This window comes from Rissa tridactyla, chromosome 1 (genome assembly GCF_028500815.1).
Source record: "Rissa tridactyla isolate bRisTri1 chromosome 1, bRisTri1.patW.cur.20221130, whole genome shotgun sequence".
Classification (NCBI taxonomy): domain Eukaryota; kingdom Metazoa; phylum Chordata; class Aves; order Charadriiformes; family Laridae; genus Rissa; species Rissa tridactyla.
The window spans coordinates 194,964,247-194,983,759 of NC_071466.1; the positions used below are offsets into that span (position 1 = coordinate 194,964,247).

The following is a 19,513-nucleotide window of genomic DNA, read 5'->3' on the forward strand; positions in this document are numbered from 1 at the left end:
TTTTACTGATGTGGAGAAGGTAGCAGCAATCACTAAGTGATGTTACAAGAAAAGAGGGATGAAACAAGGGACTGCTTGTTTAACAAAACTGAACTATAAAAGTGCTTGTCCAGACTTAAGTCTGCAGTTGTCTAGCAAAGCGATCCTTCACTCCTAATCCTTGGTCAGGCACTTACAGACAGCTCACATTTTTTCTAAGTGTCTTCAGATACAAGTTCATTTACATTTCCAGTACCTCCCAGAACACCCCAGTTCAGCTAGAGCTGACCCACTCCTTTTCAAACACTTGTTGCTCAACTATGGATCACACAAGACCAACAATTAAGATGTGGGTAAACAGCATAGCATATAAAACCAAATCAAACAGCGCATGATTAATTAAGAGAGACATGTTTTTATCAGACGCAGAATGAAGATATTTTTAAATCCTACAACCTCAGCTCAGACAACACATGCGAAACTTCAGCCTGACAGAGATATGACATAACCATAACCACAAGCACTCTCCAGATTACAGTACTGCAAGCCGGTCTATCTCAGCTTAGCAGATCAATTACCAGATGACATAGACAACCTGGGGTTTTCAATGACGAGCAGGCTGAACGCTGTCACTTCCTGTTGTCCGGCACAGCATCGTTAGCAGCTTACTCAGCTGCATCTCACTGCTTAACGCTGATGAAATCGTGGCTGGCCAGAAAGCAGCAGACACATGACAAAACGCAGTTATTTGGGTTTTGTTGTTAAAATTACACATGAAGAAACTCTCAGAACAAATAAAAGTGTGCTGCGCACAGGCCGTCCAAAAATTTGCCACTGTCCTACTGCAACGGAGCAAAAATTCTCACTACAGAAGAATGATACTGTGTCTTGCAGTTCCCACTCCCACCCCAACCTCCCAAGACACTCAAAATCAAGCCATGTAAGACTGTTCCTTTTCAAAGCTCAGGGAATTTTTAGATGCAATGTTAAAGTCTACCTTTTAATTTTGAGCCATTTTAAATTAACTAAGACTCCCAAGACCAGGATGATCCTTACACAAACAGAGCACTGTACAGATATGTAGATTAACTGGTTCTCAAAACTATGTTTCATGGTCATGCACAGTAATTGCAGATTGACATTTCAAGCCATACAGATTCAAGGCAAGAATCAGGAGTTTCGAGCAGCCCATGGGATAAAATTGGAGCTCGAATCTCTTTTGTCCTCTTCCACTGCCTATTCAGCTGTAAGGGGAACCAGCTGCTTTGACTCAACATTCTCTTCTACCAGCAACCATTGCCTTCATGCACTATGGTCCTCTTTCTTCAGCCTTCACCAACCATTCCATTTTCTACACATTTTTCCAGATGCTACACACTAGTTCTATATTTAATGCAGGTTCTTATAAGCAGATCTTCACACCTACTGTGAACATACAAGAGTGATTTGAGAGAATATATTAGAATTCAGACCCTTACCTTCCATAAAAACCAAAACAGAGTTGTGTGTTGGGTGGTTTTGGTTGTTTGGGTTTTTTTTTGTTTTGTTGGGTTTTTTTAAGATAGATCTACTGTAGTTCTTTATAGACCCACTTAATGCTACATGTATCATCATGTTCACAAGTAAAAGTCTTCAGAACCACAGTTAAATTGATTAAAAAAAGTCTGTGAAACATAAGCCTCAGGAATTCCTCGATTATCCCAGCTCTGGAATACCCACTAATGAGCCCTTGAAAATGCTGTTTAGCACCTACTGGTACTTCCAGGTCCAGCTTTAAAAAAAATAAAAAAAAAATTAATATTTGCTTTGTAGAGGTAACATTTAGGTGAACTTTTCTTATGATCTTTACACTTGAGGAAAGAAAATAATATGGAATTTTGACTTCAGATAATTTGAGAACACTGAAATAAAAAAGCTTACATTGTTTTAAAAGAAAAAAATCTCTTCTGTAAGAAAACATCAACTTCATGCCAACATAAAACAAAGAAACCCCTTCAAAATATTAAAAAATTTGAGAAAAGGCTATTAAAAGTAAAACCTCTTTGAATAATAGCCAGCAACTGGTCTTGCAATTGTGCATACAACTTGCGTCCTGTCCTGTAAAGCAGACTCAATCCACTTACATAAAGTTACTTACAGATGCAAACCCCCCCCACCACCACCACTTTTACTGTGCCACAACAGGTTTTAGTTCCTCCTTCAGCAGTTCAGCTTTGAACAGAACAGTTACGATAATTCAAGTCAGAAATATAAGGAAACTCATAACTGTACATAAGATTATTTTTTTTATACCAACAACTGAATCTGCTATCAAAAAGGTTATTCCCAGTTACAAGTCTTAGAAAGTAGATATACTGACAGGAAAAAATAGCATGAAGATGTAGTAGTCATATGATCCCTGGCTGTATTCAAAGCTCATTCCAGGGATACAATGCTAAAAGCTCTTTCAGAGTAGAAGACGTACCTAATAGTGAAAGCATCAGCTGAATGTGTGCGAGACTACTATTTTTCATTTAGTTCTGGCAACAGCCTGTTGCATAATGTTTGCATTTATTTCTTCCCTGTGCCTCAGTTTCCTCATCTGTAATATGGTGATATGGACCTCTAACTCTGTAGAGTGCCTTGAGAACTACAGATAAAGACAAAAAAAAAAAAGCATTATGCTGCCACAGACTGAAATCCATTATTTTGGGGGGTTGTGTGTGTCTACATTATCTTCTCTGCTATTAGCAAAGGTTAAGACAACTTTATTTCCACATTTCTAGTGTTAGTTTTCTCCCCAAATGGAGCAGGGAGGTATCACCATGTTCCAGTATTTAAAGGGTGGCTACAAAGAAAATGGAAGCTTCCTTTTCACAAGGAGTCACATGGAAAAGATGCGGCGTAATTGGTTCGAGTTACTCCTGGGGAAACAAGAGGAAAATTTTTCACAGTGAGAACAATCAGTCATTGCAATAACCTCCCCAGGGAAGTGGTGGATTCCCCAACATTGGACACTTTTAAGATTCAGCTGGACAATGTGCTGGGCCATCTTGTCTAGACCGTGCTTTTGCCAAGAAAGGTTGGACCTGATGACCCTTGAGGTCCCTACCAACCTGGTATTCTATGACTAATACTTGATAGCCTGGTCACTGTTGACCGTTTTAGATAAGGAAATGGAGATATTCTTTTACCATGAGGGATGCCCTTTTAGTAAAGTGACATTTATCACAGCAAACAGTTACAACTGTCATTGCCTGTACCGGCTCCTTCTGCGTAGGTCCAAAGCACTGCATTTACCAATGGTCTGTGGAGGCCAGAAGCCACTTAAATTCACCCGCTCACAAACAAACTTAGTAGCTTGGAAGCAGTGTCACAGAATGGCGGTCTTATGTGGCCAATTCTATGCAAATCTCAGGCTTAAGGTAAGCCACCTACTTCCATTTTAGACAAACCACAGCTGTAAACTCTTTGTAACAAACTTACTAATGCTTTTGGAAGTCGTCATCACACTTTTTACACAGCATATTTAACACTTGATCCTTAAGATGGAAGAATAAAGAGCACATGACTCAAAACTTAATGGCAAAAGGAAAATTATTTTTATGAAACAAAAGTAATTTCCCACCTATCTGGCATTTCTCAGGGGTTTCTTCCGTGACACCGGAGCAACAAAAAACCCCTGAAGTCTTAGTACATAAGGACTGAGAAAATCATGAGACCACATACCAGAAAAAATTAAATCTGATGTTGGCAATAGCAGAGGAACAAGATAATCACCTGACGAAAGTAGTTTTGAAAACTACGCACTATATTCCAGCTCTGACACGGCCCTTCAATAATGGCAATCATCATCCCATATATATATAGGTTCTTTTATGAAGGATTAAGGTGACATAATGAAAGACGCTAGAGATATTTTAGTTTAGCTTTTGACATTACTACTTATGCCTCTTAGAAACTGCATTAAGAGATTGCCCTCAGCAATAGCCTGTAGCACGGGCTCTGCAGCTCAAGATTTGAGTTTAAATTCTCAGGCCAGGTACTACAAACCCTCATTTTCTACTCAAACTCCCCTGTATAATTTGTGTTTCTGGATTTCCCCTTGGATTATCTATTACAAAGGTAATACAGAAGTGTAGTTTTTGATGGGAAAAAAAGCTTAAGAAAGGGAATTCGCGATACTCAATTTTCAACGTTAAAAAAGAAATGGATACAACTGACCTCTGCCAAGCTAGGACTTTAAAAAAAAAGTTCAGATGAAGAACAATTTTGAAACTCAGATATTAACAATGGAGTTGACAATTTTCCTTCTGAACTTACTACCCACTACCAAAAATAAATGCCCAGAGAACTGCTGAATGGGAAAGCTCCTTCCCCGAAGCCAAAATTCTTCCTCTGTAACTCCATAAGGTGCCAGAATGTCACTTCTCCACAAGGGTGCCTACTCTGCCGGGCACAACCAGAACAGCAAAAACTGTAAAGAATCGACATATTTACAGTTAATGATAAAGTATTTATGTATACAAGAAAAGTGCTGTAGAAAGAGGGCAGCAGCAGGATGCATTTTTCCTCTGCACTCAACACTCTGGTGCCCATTTCCAGACACCAGCTTCCAGTTTAAAATCACACAATACTTATTTTTTCCTTTAGTGCAGAGCTGGTAGTTCAACTTCACGCACCAGTTCTAATGAGCAACCATAGGCAGAATTGAGGAACAGAAGCAGTGATATTATTCTCAATCTTTTATTCTTAAATATTCAAATGTTTGGATGGGTTAGAACAAAAGCATCCCCACAAAAAAATTAAGATAATTAGCTCTCCAGTACTGCTGTGTTCCTGTTCATAACGTGTGAACATAGCTCAGCAACAATAAAAAAAAATATGTTACATGAAAAGTTAAAAGAAGGTATCAGCCTGAATTTTCAGATAATATAAAAATTATTTCACTCTATTACAACAGTACTGAAGTAGCATTAAATGTTATGTGAGAAACAAAGGTTACAATAAAAAAAAAAATCAATGTTTATTAGATCAATACAAGAGTTTAGAATCCACAAAGTCACACCAATATAATTTTAACATGAACTCAGTAGCTTAAGATATTTTAAAAATTCTTAGGACAGAGAATGTTTGTTTTAAAGAACATTTAGAAGAAATGTTAGATCTGAAACAGACCTTTACTCTTTTTGGTGAGTTTGTCAGAATTAAAGAAATACAGCAAGTTGAGCCAGAATAATAACTTTAATGAAAAAGATCTTAGGATAGCTTTACTTTTGATCCCAGTGAAAATGAAATACTGAAAACAATCAATCTGTATTGCACCATCAGTCCAATGAGCCAGTATCATTAACCTAATCAAGCATCAGATTTGAAATGTTACACGTTTCAGTTTCTGAACTACTTTTCTGCAAGTCTCTGAGTCTGTTCTGGAGCAGACAGTGAGGCTAAAGATGCCCAGTGTCACCGGTTCCTGCTGCTTGGGAGAGCTGGAAACAGCCTTACAGTCAGCTCAAGTGTTTGTCACTTCTCTGAAAACCTCCACTTACGCAATGGTAAGTTACAGTGCTTTTATGACAGGTGTGTCATTGTGTGTTAATTACACCCCATTAACAGAATAAAAACGTTCATTAATACTGGCTGTAAGCATTAAACAGAAAAAAAGTTATTAATGACACAGTAATTAATTTTTTCAGGTGTGTAACACCTTTGTAAATGAGATATTCCTCCATAAAGGTGCTGATACAACATAAACGCCAATGACTGAAAGAAGGTATCCCGTGCCAAAGCGGACACTGAGTTTCCAGTTTTTGTGTGGATATTCCCTTCCTTTGTGATCAACTAACTACACCAGTTGCTCTGAGCACCTGAACAGCTTCAACCTTAGCGCAGAAACAGAAAACTCTCCGTGTTGAATATATGAAAGATAATATCAGTCCCAGGAGTATATAGCTTGGAGAAAACAAGCCAATTACCCAGTTAAGATAGAGTTCAAGAAAAGTGACACCCTACTCAAAAGACTTTATATGAGTATATAAATATATATCTCTTCCAATCTCCTGGAAGAAATAATCACAGGAGTGGGACCAACATAATAGCAATGCCAGAGGTTCAGCATGGTGAATTTTATGAACATCAGGTTAAAGTCTGTATAACTGGATCCTCAAAAGATCTAGGAATTAAACTCTGCCAGAAACCTCAACACTGTGCTACAGACCTACAGGAAGATGGTGATGGGGGTGTGCCAGTAACACAGATAGACCTTGAGCAAGCCTGAGGGGAAAAAAGAAAATAAAGCTTCATTTCTTGGTAGTCCAGAATCCACTCTTGGGCACACGGACTACTTACAGAAGATGAAGCAGAATGTACAGAATAAACTGAAAGGCTAGCCAGCTTCACCAATAAAAGTGTCCCATAGAACATTTATTACTCAAAAGTGCATCCTTCAGGAGAAAGCCTCTGCCATCTACCATGGGATGTGCAATACGATACAGAACTTTTACAGAGTTTTATATTAGCTGATGTGGAACTAAGGTCTCTAAATCTGCCAATCCCCACATAAAAGCTTCAGTTCAGCGACAAACGCTACAGTCCTCTGAAGAATCCCAGAGTCAAAGAAGCGACATGTCAGTCACTTCAGGACCAGGTTACTCCGACAAACCAGGGCACCATGTTGCACTTCAACGAAGCGCCCAAAGCATGTGAAGTGAAAAAACAGCCTTGATGATGCATGGCAGGCATCCTTATTTATGGCTGGTTTGTTTATTTGGAATAAGCCAACTACGTAACACCCTTTGCTAATTCAGACTTGCATCATAGTGATATTGTCTGTATGTGGCGACCTTGGAGAAGTTATTTCCAGTGATACGGATACTGGACTGAGTCATTTCATTGCTAGAACAATTATCGCAGCCAGAACTGACATGCAAGTCACCATCCTGAAATTAAGACTAAACGCACTCAGCTTCTAAATCCATGATGGATTATTATCTCCCTTCTGCTCTGAAGCAAAGGCTACCTGTTGTGGGAGAACTGCTCGTACAGCAACAAGCATCACCAGGGGTCCAGTTCCTGCCAGTGCTGACTTATAAAAGCAGACATTGGAAAAAAATATGGCTTGAGGGGGAAAAGGAGATCACAGGACACGGCAGGGGAATAAGATAAAATAAAAACTTCACCTAAGTGTCTACAGAACTGAGGCATCTAAACACGAACAGATCTAGTGGATGTACAAGACAGAACTGAAAAGGTTCATGAGCTTGCACCTTTACCTCCCACACAGAATCAATGGTTAAGGTGAGAGACCAGAACAGACAAAGTATGTGATGATTAAACCACCATTAGTTATGCTACTTCACACCCTAGAACTGTCTCTGGAGCTTAAGTGGGAAACAAATTGTTCCATCTGAACTGACAGAAAACTGCTAAACACACCAAAATGCAGCTGCAGGGAAGATTCCAAGAGACCTTAGCACATCCCTGGAGTCTCTAAAAACGCACAGAACTTCCCTTAAATTACTTACAAACTACTCATCAGAAATGAGAGCTCTAGACAGGAATTCGTTTTCTTGCTATGCCAGTGCTCTGTAATCAAGATGCACAGTAAGTGAAATACAGGAGCCCTTAAGGTCACCCCTGCTGTACCTAATGCAGTCTGTAGAAGCACAGCTACAAGTTTGCCAGATCTCTTTACCAAAAGACAAAATAATTATTTTTTTTTTAATCCTGAAATCAGAGAAGAGGACCAGGAACCTCATGAGCTTGTGTTCACAGTACATCAGATGCACTTGATAATTTGTCCACCGCAGTAGGCTGTTACATGCACAGGCACACTTCATCTGCTGGAAACTTTAGTCACCTGCACTGTCTCAGGTTTCCAAAAGCAATTTCTAGGGGCAGAGAGACAAGATTGAATTTTGTTGCTGGCAGAAAAACCAGGTTTGACTCTGGCTTGATGTCAAAGAGGACAGTTATGAAAGCAGCAGTAGAGCTGACCCTTATTCTGTGATGTACGCGCTACTGACAACACCAGAACAGATAGCTCACTTTCATCTCCCCATCCTCAGCACTACAGTTGCTTTTGTCTCCTGGTAGCTTTCACTGGTTGCACAAATATTGGTAACCAGGACCAGGGACACTTTCTGGATCCAATAGCAAGTGGTACATCTGCACAGGAACTCTCTCTGTCCTCCCAACACAATGCAAATTGGATAAGGATGGCCCTACCCATACCGTCTATTAGAAACTGTGTTTATACCAATTCTGTTCCCAAAACCATGCTCATTAATTTGGGCAAGTACTAGCTAGCATTACCCAAACCTGTACCAGGAAGTGTGCCAACGAATTAAACACCATGGACAGTCATAGAACAACGCCTGAGTTCATGCTACTGCCCTACTTATGTTTGTTAGCATCAATCTGTTAGCACAGCTGGCTGACAGACCAGAGGTGAGACAAAGGACAAGATGCATCCTTCTGCTACTAAGCTTCAACGTACCCTAGGTGGGTATCTCACATTTTGAGCCTGTCAGTTCTGGTTATCAGGGACAGAAAGGTATGGTCCAGGCAGGTATGGCCAGTGGGAGGGACGGACCCTTTGGCTGCACAGTGTGAAGCTTGGAGCAGCAGCAAGAACACTCGTTCAATAAACAACTTTCATCTAAACAATATGAACAGAGGGCAGAGGAACAGACAGGATTTGTTGTTTACAGGCAACAAAAGCCAGAAATGTTCAAAGAGACTATTAAGGAAAAGTCTCAATGAAGAACTGAAGCACTGAAAGAGAGACCATCTAAATGACATAAAAAGATTAAGTGAAGACCATGACATGAAATAAGTAAGACCTATATCTCCTAGAGAAACATTTAGCATCACATCCATCTCCATTCATCCTATCAAACAAAACTGCAACACAACTGGGTGTGTTGCATCCTGTACACGGTTGAACTAAAGCAAGGAAGGGCATGCTCTGTGCAGATACAGATGTAGCAGCAGTCTCTCAAGTATATAAATATTGGCACCTGAATACGATACGGAAAAATCCCTCAAAAGACAAAGCTACAATAAATTATTTTTTTAAAATTAAGTCACTACTGAGTTCTAGAGATCAAGTGCAAACAGCATTTTCTGTTGCAATGACATTTTAAAATCTTGTATAGTTTTAAATTTAAAGTTCCAGCTATTCAACCTGCGAACAGTGCTACCAGTGCAGTATGACACCTAAGGAGGCCAACATTGTTTAAGAAAGGTCCAAATGACAACAGCCATTGTATGGCTAAAAAACACTGGTTCATATAAAATTGCACAAAATTAAGCCCCAAACCTTTATTTTTCTGAAACATTTAGGTTACTAAAAATATAAATGTTAATAATTCTGTGTGCCCAGTTATAAAATGAATTTCATACCTGAGATACTCTTAGTTACAGACTAAAGGCAAATAAAGAAAAAACTGCCCTGCATTTTATTTATTAGAATCTACTGCTTCCTTCTTTGCAAACGCAAGGGGAAGCTTTTGCCTGTGATATTGCACAGAACACTTACCACTATAGGATGTTCAGTTTTCTTCCTCTTTTCAGTTAACCACAAAAATCAAGCACAGTTTTACAGAAAGGAGCCTATTTGGATGCCTTTGTGTATAGTTAGTGTCACAAGCCAAGCGATGTTTCTATTTGCTTTGGCTGACTGAGGGGGAGTAAAGGAAAAAAATGTCTACCGACAAAGAATGACCACATCTTAGCTGCTCTCAGAGAGAGCTGTCACATGGTTAGAGGAGCAGGAAATAACTTACGGTTCACTCAAAGCAGGACTAAGCAATTCTGTGGTTTCAAATCTGAGCCTGTGGAGTTGCTGAAGCTGTATCTTTCAGTATACGGTTTCTTAATATAGCAGCTTACAAACTGGAGAGTCTGGTCCTCCCTGGAGAAGCAGCAATGGAGGGTGGAGCAGTGCAAGAAGCCTGAGGAATATCATACTCTGGGTTTTGCTTCCCCCCCTCTTATCCACAAAAAGTTCTCTTTTCTATAGCAACATGAACAAGGACTTTGGGCCAGTGAAGGTGAAATAGGAGAGAAACGTCTAATGGCCATAGCTCAGGCTGAAGTGCACTCTATGTATGCAGCAGCAAACAGTTGGCTGGCATAGAGACTGTCTCCTCTCCTCATCTCTTTCCTCGTGCAATGCCCTGGTAAGTTAGAAGAATACAAACTGGGTCCATCCCAGCACTAGGTATGGGAACGACTACATGTCTGATGAGAAACAAAGTTCACCAGCAAGAACAAAGCACTTGTGGAACTAAGAAGTAGCGGGGTAAGAAAGCAGAGAGAAGAATGGTGAGGAGGAGAGACACTTCTATCCGGAGATCTTTGTGCAGATTGCGCATGCACATACAGGGCTGAAGGGAGAAAGGAAGATCCTGGAAGCACTTGAGGGACAAGAGGGAAAGAGGTAATACGGGGAGAAAACCCTTTTGCTGGGACAGAAGGACAGAATATTTGTTTTTAAAAAAAAAAAAAAAAAAGAGTGTGTGTGTGTGTGTGTTAAAGAGTGCAAGGAGACCCCGATGAAAGCTGAGACACAAGATTCGGAGGACAGAAGTCACTATCTTCTGCATGACTTCAAAGCAAATCAGCAGGACTGGACTTACAAAATAAATAGCGGTTAAATTGATTCCTAAAATACCATTATCAACTATAAAGTAATCTGCTGTATAAAAGTCTTAAAGCTTTATTTTCTACATAGAAACTAAGATTCTTTTTAAGTCAATAAATTACTGCTTCTGCTATAAAATGCACTAAGAAGGTTATAAAACATCTCTTACTTTTCTTTATCCCCAATACAGAAATATATTAATACAACAAATTAATACTAATTTATTTTCTTATCCATAAATCACATACAGATAAATAGGTCTCTTGTCTGTCACCTTGAGGGGGGGAAGAAAGCATTTACAATTTAATGACAAATTCCCATATTCAAATATTCTTGTTGTTCTTCAGCCTAGACAGCAAGACAAGTACTAGGCCTTGCTACTAAATACTCAAGAGAAGTTTTTCTAGGAATCCGTATTTTAACTTAACCTTTCTTGCAAATAATCGCACCAAGTGCTGCCTAACTTTTAGGAAAACCATCATTGATAATACTTGAAGTAAATGCACTATTTAAAAGCGTTTGCTATCTTAGAGGCAAGAGTTATCTTTCCATAATTAAGAGTTCAAATAATGTAGGACAGTTTTCTTAGCTTTTCAAAGAGGAGAAAGCCACATTTTCTTTCATTAGGTCGGTGTTTCTCAAGCTGCAGGCATAGTACCCCTGCATACAAAATATGCTTGGTGAGCAGAGAGAGGTTCCTGTATAACTCTACCGCTCTGATGCTGCATAGTGGCTAATTAACAAGGAGGGGGGCATAAAGGCAAAGTAACACATTCAGTTTGAAGGGAAATTAGACAAATGCAGGGGAATTCTGAATTACACATAATATTCTGAAGGGGAAAATGGTGTGTGAAACCATCTTACAGAAATGGAAACACTTATGACCTTGATTAGCAAGCTTTAATGTGATCTTGCAGCTTTCAGCTAGACACTCTGGAGAACTGGAAAATGCGTTAACACTGTTTCTCAGAAAACTTAAAAGAAAAAAGGATGCTTTGGAGTGAGGATTTTAAGGCTAGTCAAATAAACAGTACAGGGAAAACAGTTTCAACAAAGTGGGGATGAACGTATGAAAGCAAGTGCCTAAGGTGAGCTGCAATCTGCAAATCGCCAATATTTTGTGGAGCTCTGCAGCACCAGTTTCCTTGCCAGCAATGATCTCCACAGAACATGAAGTCTACAGGAACTGAGTAATTCATTTAATGAACTTCTTCCAGAATCATGTATTCTTAACACTGGCATTCTAATTTGAGATGCCTAATGTGTCACTCACTACACAAACACGAAAAGGTGTCAGGATGTATACCTTTAACTCACAGGTAGCTGAAAATACACTACTGAATTTGAAGAATTAAGCAAGTGAGCAGCTTTCTAAGGAAGTGTCACAGTGATTGTTTGCATGACATCTCTTCTTTTTCCATTTGGCCCTTATAGAACACTGCTCCTGTCACGTGAAGATCACAGCACACTTCAGGATCTTAGAATTTAACTGGAATTGTCCCTGAAGGTAACTGCATACCTACTGTGCCCATTTTATTGGTTATCCAGGCATAAACAACATGTCTGGAAGCCACAGAGTTAGCGTACCCAAGCAAATATGTTGAGAAACAAAACTATCTTGTACAGCATCTGACTGAGTCATGCCCTGGTAGAGTGGGCTGTTTAAAACCACCCATGAAGATATACTTCTAGTTCCCCTAAATCCACTTTGCATGATTTACTGTTACAAGGGAAACAAACTGACCAATAAAAGAAAAAAAAAGTCCCTCTGTGCCCAAGTAACACATAATGCCAATCTTTCTCAAGGAAACTATACCCTAACTTACCAATAAGCAACTCTGTCTAGTGCCCATGACACATTTTTGTTACTTCCTATGTTTTATTATCTAGGTATTAGGTCATGAAACCATAAGTCTCCTGCACTATAATATATTTTATTTCTGTACTGCAAAGATTCCTCAAGAGACAAGCCTACGAAACACACTTACTGGAAGAGAGGACACCATAAATCTTACCACGCTGCTTTAAGTGAACAGCAAACTTTCTTCAACAAACTGAGCGCTTAAAAGCTCAACAAACCCCATCTCCATTGCAGACAGCTCTGCCTATAAAAGGTCATGTTGGTTAATGAACTACTGCAAAGTTCCTAGATGATGCTCCCTCATCATACACAAACCACTTCAACACTTCACTCCATGCCAGCACTGAGCTAGGAGCTGACAGTGGCAGTTGCTGCCACTACTGGCACCTGCAGCCACTACTTACCAATGACAGCAGTAAACAACTTCTTAATTCCTGCACTACTACAGACACTAACAGTAGAGCAATAAAGGTCATAAGAAGCTCTACAGAAGACAGGGAAGTTTTTTTTCAGGCAGAAGTACCAGAACTCTGGTTATAGTTTGCATGTACCAGAAGTACCAGAACTCCATAGACAGAAGAGATTCAAGATCTAAAGTTAGAAAATTCTCCATTATCACCTTTTTACCCTGAAATTGCACAGTATAAAATAGACCTTGTACACTCTACTTGCTACAAATTGGGCTTATACTAAACCCTTGAGAACTCCAGAAGAAACATTCATAGAGGAAACGTTATAGTGACAACATTCAAATAGATATTTATGATTAGATAATGCAGAGATGTCACATCAATTCTCCTTTGAAGAAGAAACAAAGTAGAGTCTTTCCAGTTACACATTTGCGTGAAATAGTAAACTCAATCTTTATCTTTTAACAAGAAGCTACCTCTTCCTTAGGAGTTCTCCTAAACAAATGGTATCTGGACATCTTGGAGGAAATCTTGTAGTCAAAACATGACTGTTCATCTGAATCTTACAACTTCACGCTCTTCTAAATTCCTCCACCTGATTCTGAGCTGTGAAGAGCTGATAAGTTACAACACAACTGCTTGTGACTACAAATTGTTTTCATCCTGTTGCATCTGTACCCTATAGGATTCCACAGCACGTTATCAGGAGCATGAGTGGCATACTTGACCAGCTGATTAACCACAGAGATGCTAGGAGACTTTTGACACCTGACTATCTCCAAAACACAGAAGAGATCTACAAAGTAGCTCAGAAGAGAATGCAAGAGCACTGAAGTCTTAATGGAATGAGGTACTTGTTCCAGGCCTATTTACTAGATCACCTTCTGTTTGGCAACACGTAATTCATAAGTAACATACACAGTGACTGAAATTTGTAGCAGGACTCACCTTGCATGTCAAGACACAAGTTTATGTGTCTAGCACATGAGCTACAAGCATGGTCAGGAGAGATGTAACCACTACAGTCACTGAAACAAAGACAGAAATTCAGCTGATAATTGTAAGTTTCTAACTTAATGTAAGTTGAATAGGAGATTTAGATAAGTCAGTGATGTCTACTGACAATGGTGGGATTCTAACACCTAAATTTCTGTCTCTTACTCCTGAACCAAATACCACACTTTGCAAATTGATGCTTTGTCTCAAATACATACAGCTACAAGATGCAATGCCTTGTAGAGTGTTCACATGCGGTCTCAAAACATTTCTGACCCATGGGCAAATAATCTGCTTACAGCATAGTGCACTACCTTAGCTGAATAGCAAGCTGTGAGGAAAACAAGCACGAGGAACACTTGATGATAAGTAACCCTACTGTAGATACATGGAGGCAGTTTGAAGACAATGGCTAAACCACTTGCTCTGAAGAGTCCGATCTGACCCGTTCCTGTGAAAATCAGTTTTGTAGGCACAGGTTTGGTTCAGAGGAACTGTCAAAAACCAATGTAATTCCCTCTAGGGAAGATTATTGCTGACAAGTTGTTTAGGGAAGTGACTCCAGTGGATACTACTGAGACAAATGAAAATGTTATACATGTCTTTTGATAGACCAGAACAGACCTCAAAAGAAATCCAGGCATAACTCTCAATATTATTCTGTTCCACAAGACCCTATCCTTTACACTTTGTCTTATCCCTCTGCATCTCACTTAAAAACACATGCAAAGATGAGATAACCACCACTGAACTGATGACTCAGTTCTCCCTGTCTATTCACAAGAACTCCTTTTCAAACTACAATCTCAACCTTTTTTGCATGCGCAGCCTGCAGCATAAACTCAAACTGGAGAGTCCCAACACTTCTCAGCCACACGAAGTTGCCCATTACTCAGATCTGTAGTCCACCTTCAAGTCTTAGTTCATACTGTTTTCACACATACAAGAAATCTTGCAAGCCCTTCCTTGACAAAAGCTTTAACTCTTATCAATTAGGAGCTACAACTGCCATTCAGGTTTTTATTTTGTTTTATCTCAACTATTACTGTAATTCGTCCTTTGGCTCTGACATACAACCTTATTCTGGTCACATGCACTTTAAAGCAGCCAAAACAGTTTTCTTAGTTTAGTGCTGTGTCACTTATCTTTTTGCATTCTTTACCAGTTCCTGTTTACCATATCAACCATAGACAGATCTTATAAATAACAACCTATTCCTAGCATTACTCATTAGACTTTATCCAAGTGTTGAGACGCACTTTTAAGCAGTATAAAATACCCATACTCCATTACCTACTTCTAACGTTATCAAGTGCACACTTCTCATGTTGTCTTTCCTAAGGCCTCTCACACGTACAGAATTATTTGTACAGAATAAAATAGCTTTTATTAGTCAGTGACATTACTGACCAAAATTAATCATGTAAATTATAAAAGTACCTTCTTTTTTAAAAATTATTAATGGGGGCATCAGGAGGATGGGGCCAGGCTCTTTTCAGTGGTGCCCAGCAACAGGACGAGAGGCAACTGGCACAAACTTGAACATAGGAAGTTCCACCTAAACATGAGAAGGAACTTTTTTACTTTGAGGGTGGCAGAGCAGTGGAACAGGCTGCCCAGAGAGGTGGTGGGAGTCTCTGTCTCTAGAGACATTCAAAACCCGCCTGGACGCGTTCCTGTGCAACCTGCTGTAGGTGACCCTGCTCTGGCAGGGGGGTTGGACTAGACGATCTCCAGAGGTCCCTTCTAAGCCTACCATTCTGTGATTTGATTTTCCTTACAAAACTCATTCCTTAGGACAAAACTAAAGTGACTGATTTATAACTAAACAAACTTAAGAAAAATTTCCAAGTTTGGCATAACCATGAAAATATTTCATTAATATGCACAAAACTAATCTCATGGCTCACCTTACATAATGATAAGAAGTAGTTATTGAAAAATTTCATATCTGACCTACACAGCAAATGTCACGTACCCAAATGAAAACTGGTTACATGCCTAAGCAACAATGAAAGTCCTAAAGAGCTACCTTATCCTGAATACCTACTGCAAGTAGTCCTACATTTGGATTTGTATTTCAACGAAATTAACTACAGTGCAGCTTTGACTATTAGCCAGTGGCTTGGTTTTGAAAATCTCATCTGTCATGGGCAAAGGTATTTTAATTGCTCATAGATCCCGATAAGCATTTTACAGCTCAGCAAGCAGGGGAAAAAAAAAAGGGAGTAAAAAAAAATATCACTTTCTGGATGTACATTTGTCTGCTAGTCAACGAGATTCTCAAAGTATCAGTAGTCCAGAAAATGGTATCAGCTTCAGCAGCACACACATAGTGGTGGCTCTCCACCACTTCCCCCACTCACAGGTAATCTTTGTGTTTACCAGTCATCATTACTTAAGATGCCATTGAAGTTATGTCAGTATTGGAGTTCATAGGTTGCGAGTACTCAATCAAAATTAAGCTACTTGATAAATTCCTTTGCTTTTCCTTAGAACAAAAAAATCAAGTAGCTGAATGCTCAATGTTATTCCAAAGTAGCTGCCTTGTTATCAGTGAAACACAAAGGAAAGAGTGCTGAAATACATCAGGTCCAGAATGCCACATGCTTTCTTAACCAAGCCCCTCAGGACTGATACCAGCACTACGCCCTCCATAAGAGCACTAAGTCTCAATTGTTCCTCTGGCAATCACTTCACTAATAACGTAAACACAAGGTCAAGTCAAACATAACCTAAAATTGCGTCAATATGGCAGATGCGCATCACGCTCATACCCGTGCTCCACACTGACAGAAACACCACCTGTAGCAGCCAGGTAGCACAGACAATCCAGCTGATGGGAAAGCAAGCTTGTAGCATCCTATGAAACTCACAGGAAGTTCCTTTCTTAAAAAGTAGCATTTACAATCTGAAGTTTCACTAATGAATAATTTAAAGATGGATATTACAAGATCAAATATTGTGTACATTACATCAAAAAGGCATTTATCAGCATAGCATGCCAACACTGAGCCACGCTAGAATGTCATAAGTATCAAGGGTCCTATTGGGCTCTGACAGACCGACACGGTGGATTCAAGTTAGACAGTCCAAGCTGTTACCATCTCCTGGCGCCCATTCCACTTCTCCGATACACATTGCCCTCCAAGGGACAGAGATGTTTGATCTGCTCATGAATTAGTTTCTGAATTGTCACCATTTTTGGCTCATGCCACAGTAAGCTAAAAAGACCCTGGTTAAGTATCTCTAGAGCATCAACACTCAAGTCCTCAAGATTGAGCAGAGACCCTCAATTATAATAAGATGAGTCTATGCTTAACCTAGAGAGCATATAGGGCTGGGGGGAAAGGGGAGGAGAATGGGCCACAATTAGAAGAAACTGAATTGGAAAAGTCACCCGAGATTCAGGAAAACCACAAGAATGTGTAGTTTCAAGGAAAATACAACGCAAGTCATGTCTATGAAGTTAACAACCTGTCACAAATAGCATGACACCCAGATACTGTGAAGATATTTACCTCCAAAGCCTGCTTTCAACATGCTATTGATGCAGAAAAGTTGAGAACTTGAGTAGGTGAGTGTTACAGCCAAGCATAACAAAAACTAAAAGTGTGTTCACTTGACAAGAAAATCAAAGTTGTAGAAAAACAAACTGGAAATCAACTTACACACACAAATTCATGCACTATTTTTAAAATTTAGAGAAATTTTCTATTGTTTTTGCAAAGAAGCTAAACATACGGAATGCGTGCTTAAAAGTAGGTCAATTAATTGAAGGCTTTTTTAACAAATCTATTATTTTTTAAAAAAACATGCTTTACGGTCACACCTTCTGATCCAGTTGACTTCGTTACTGTGACAGCATCTCATTTAACCCACCACAATGTAAATATCACCTACTTCCTGTTCAGTTACTACATCTTATGCTTTCCTTGCAACAGTCAGTTTGATCAACAATGCTATTTCAAAGTCCAAAGACTTAGGTGGAACCATTATGACTGCACAGCTATCCTGCTCTAAATCACAATTTTAAGTTCACGGAACACTCTTCACAGTGTTACAGCAAGGTGCACAGTGCCTGACATTAGTATGCTAGACACAAAGCATCAGAAATCAGCCAGGTGACATAATTTTCAACAGCTTCCAAATATTTGTGTTTTGTTTTTCTTTAAAAAGCAGCTTTTTCTTCTCCATTTTTATTTCAAAAATATCATTTTTTTTCTAAAGGCTGCTTCTTTTCTAAATAAAGTGGTTAACTGTTTTAATAGTTTCGTATTAACATGCAAGAAGGTACTCTAAAAATGAAGAACTTGCTGATATACTTGGTAACGCATTTACTACAAGGCTTTTTCTTTTAACCATTATGTTGCCTCTCTATATATAGATGTGTGTGTGTGTATATATATATATATCTGTACAGGAAACGATGCAGTATTTGAGTCACATCTGAGCACATGAATCTGCTGCTTAGGCTAAGAGAAGTACAGACTAAATCCAAGGCAAACCTACGACCCTTCCCACAACTCCATCAACACTGCTCTGCGGTACCACAGATGCACCTGGGGCTCCTCCCAGCCTCCCCGGGCAACTGGACCTTTTCCCCCCATCCCCGCGGCTGCTCCCTGGCTGCCCAGCTCCCCCCGCAGAGCAGGGGTCGGCTGCAGGGCAGGGCTGAGCCCCGCCGGGAGCTCGGCACCGATGGTCACGGGGGGGGGGCGGGGGGGAGGCGCGGAAGGACAGAGCCCACCCCGGCGCGCCGGGCTCCAGCGGAGGGCCCGAGGCCGGGCCCGCCGGGCCGGGGCGGCCGAGGGGCCCCACCACCCGCGCTGCGGGCCGCGGCCGCCGCCATTCATCGCCCCCGGCACCCCCGCTCCGCTCCGGGCGAGGCGGGCGGAGAGCGAGGCCTGCGGAGGCCGCCCCCCTCTCCCGGGCGTCGGGACGGCTGAAACTTCCGCAGCCCTCAACTTCCCGGCACCCCGGCCGGCCTGTCCTCACACGCCCCCCGGCCGCCCCGGCCCCCCGCGCCCCGGGGTGGCGACGGGCTCGGGTTCCCCGGCCCGGGAGCGCCGCGGGCCGCCCCCTCCTCCCCTCCCCAGGACTCACCACGCATTTCTTGCCGAGGAAGCTGAAGAGGCTCTCGTTCTCCTGCGGGGTGAGCAGCAGGGAGCCCACGTTGGTGACCCGCCGCGGCTGCGGGGGCTGCTGCTGCGGGTTGCCGCTCATGGCCGGGGCCGGCCCGGCGCTGCCCTCGCCGCCCTGCGACTGTTGGCGCCCGCGGCCCCCTCCGCCTCCTCCTCCGCTGCCGCCGCGGCCTCACAGCAGCCGCATCGCGGAGCCTCCCTCTGCGGGCCGGGGAAGGAGGGACGGAGGTGGAGAGGGGCGGCGGGGCCTCGGCCAGCTGCCGGCGGCCCGGGGAAGGGGGGGTGGGCAGGCGCGGCGGTGCCGCTCCGCGCCGGCGGCCGATGGCACCCGCCCCTCCGAGCGGTGCTAAACTTCCAACTCCGGCCCGGCCCCGGCGGCCGCACGATCCAACATGGCAGCGGGGGCGGGCGAGACCACAGAGCGCGGCAGACAGAGGGGGGGAGAGCCCGGCGAGCGCGCCGCCGCCGCGACCATGCGCCGTGTGGTGGTAGGGGG

General features: G+C 41.5%; 1 protein-coding gene across 2 annotated transcripts in view; it reads right to left on the reverse strand.

Moving 5' to 3' along the window:
- WASL (WASP like actin nucleation promoting factor) overlaps window positions 1-19,404 on the reverse strand; it is a 51,072-nt gene extending 31,668 nt beyond the window's left edge. The window contains exon 1 of one of the 2 annotated variants that reach the window (XM_054216820.1): window positions 18,980-19,404. In XM_054216820.1, the coding sequence (XP_054072795.1) occupies window positions 18,980-19,099 (120 nt within the window). In that variant the 5' untranslated portion in view covers window positions 19,100-19,404. The remainder of the gene's footprint in view (window positions 1-18,979) is intronic. The other variant, XM_054216830.1, reaches the window with a different exon arrangement.
- Between the last annotated feature and the right edge of the window lie 109 nt (window positions 19,405-19,513).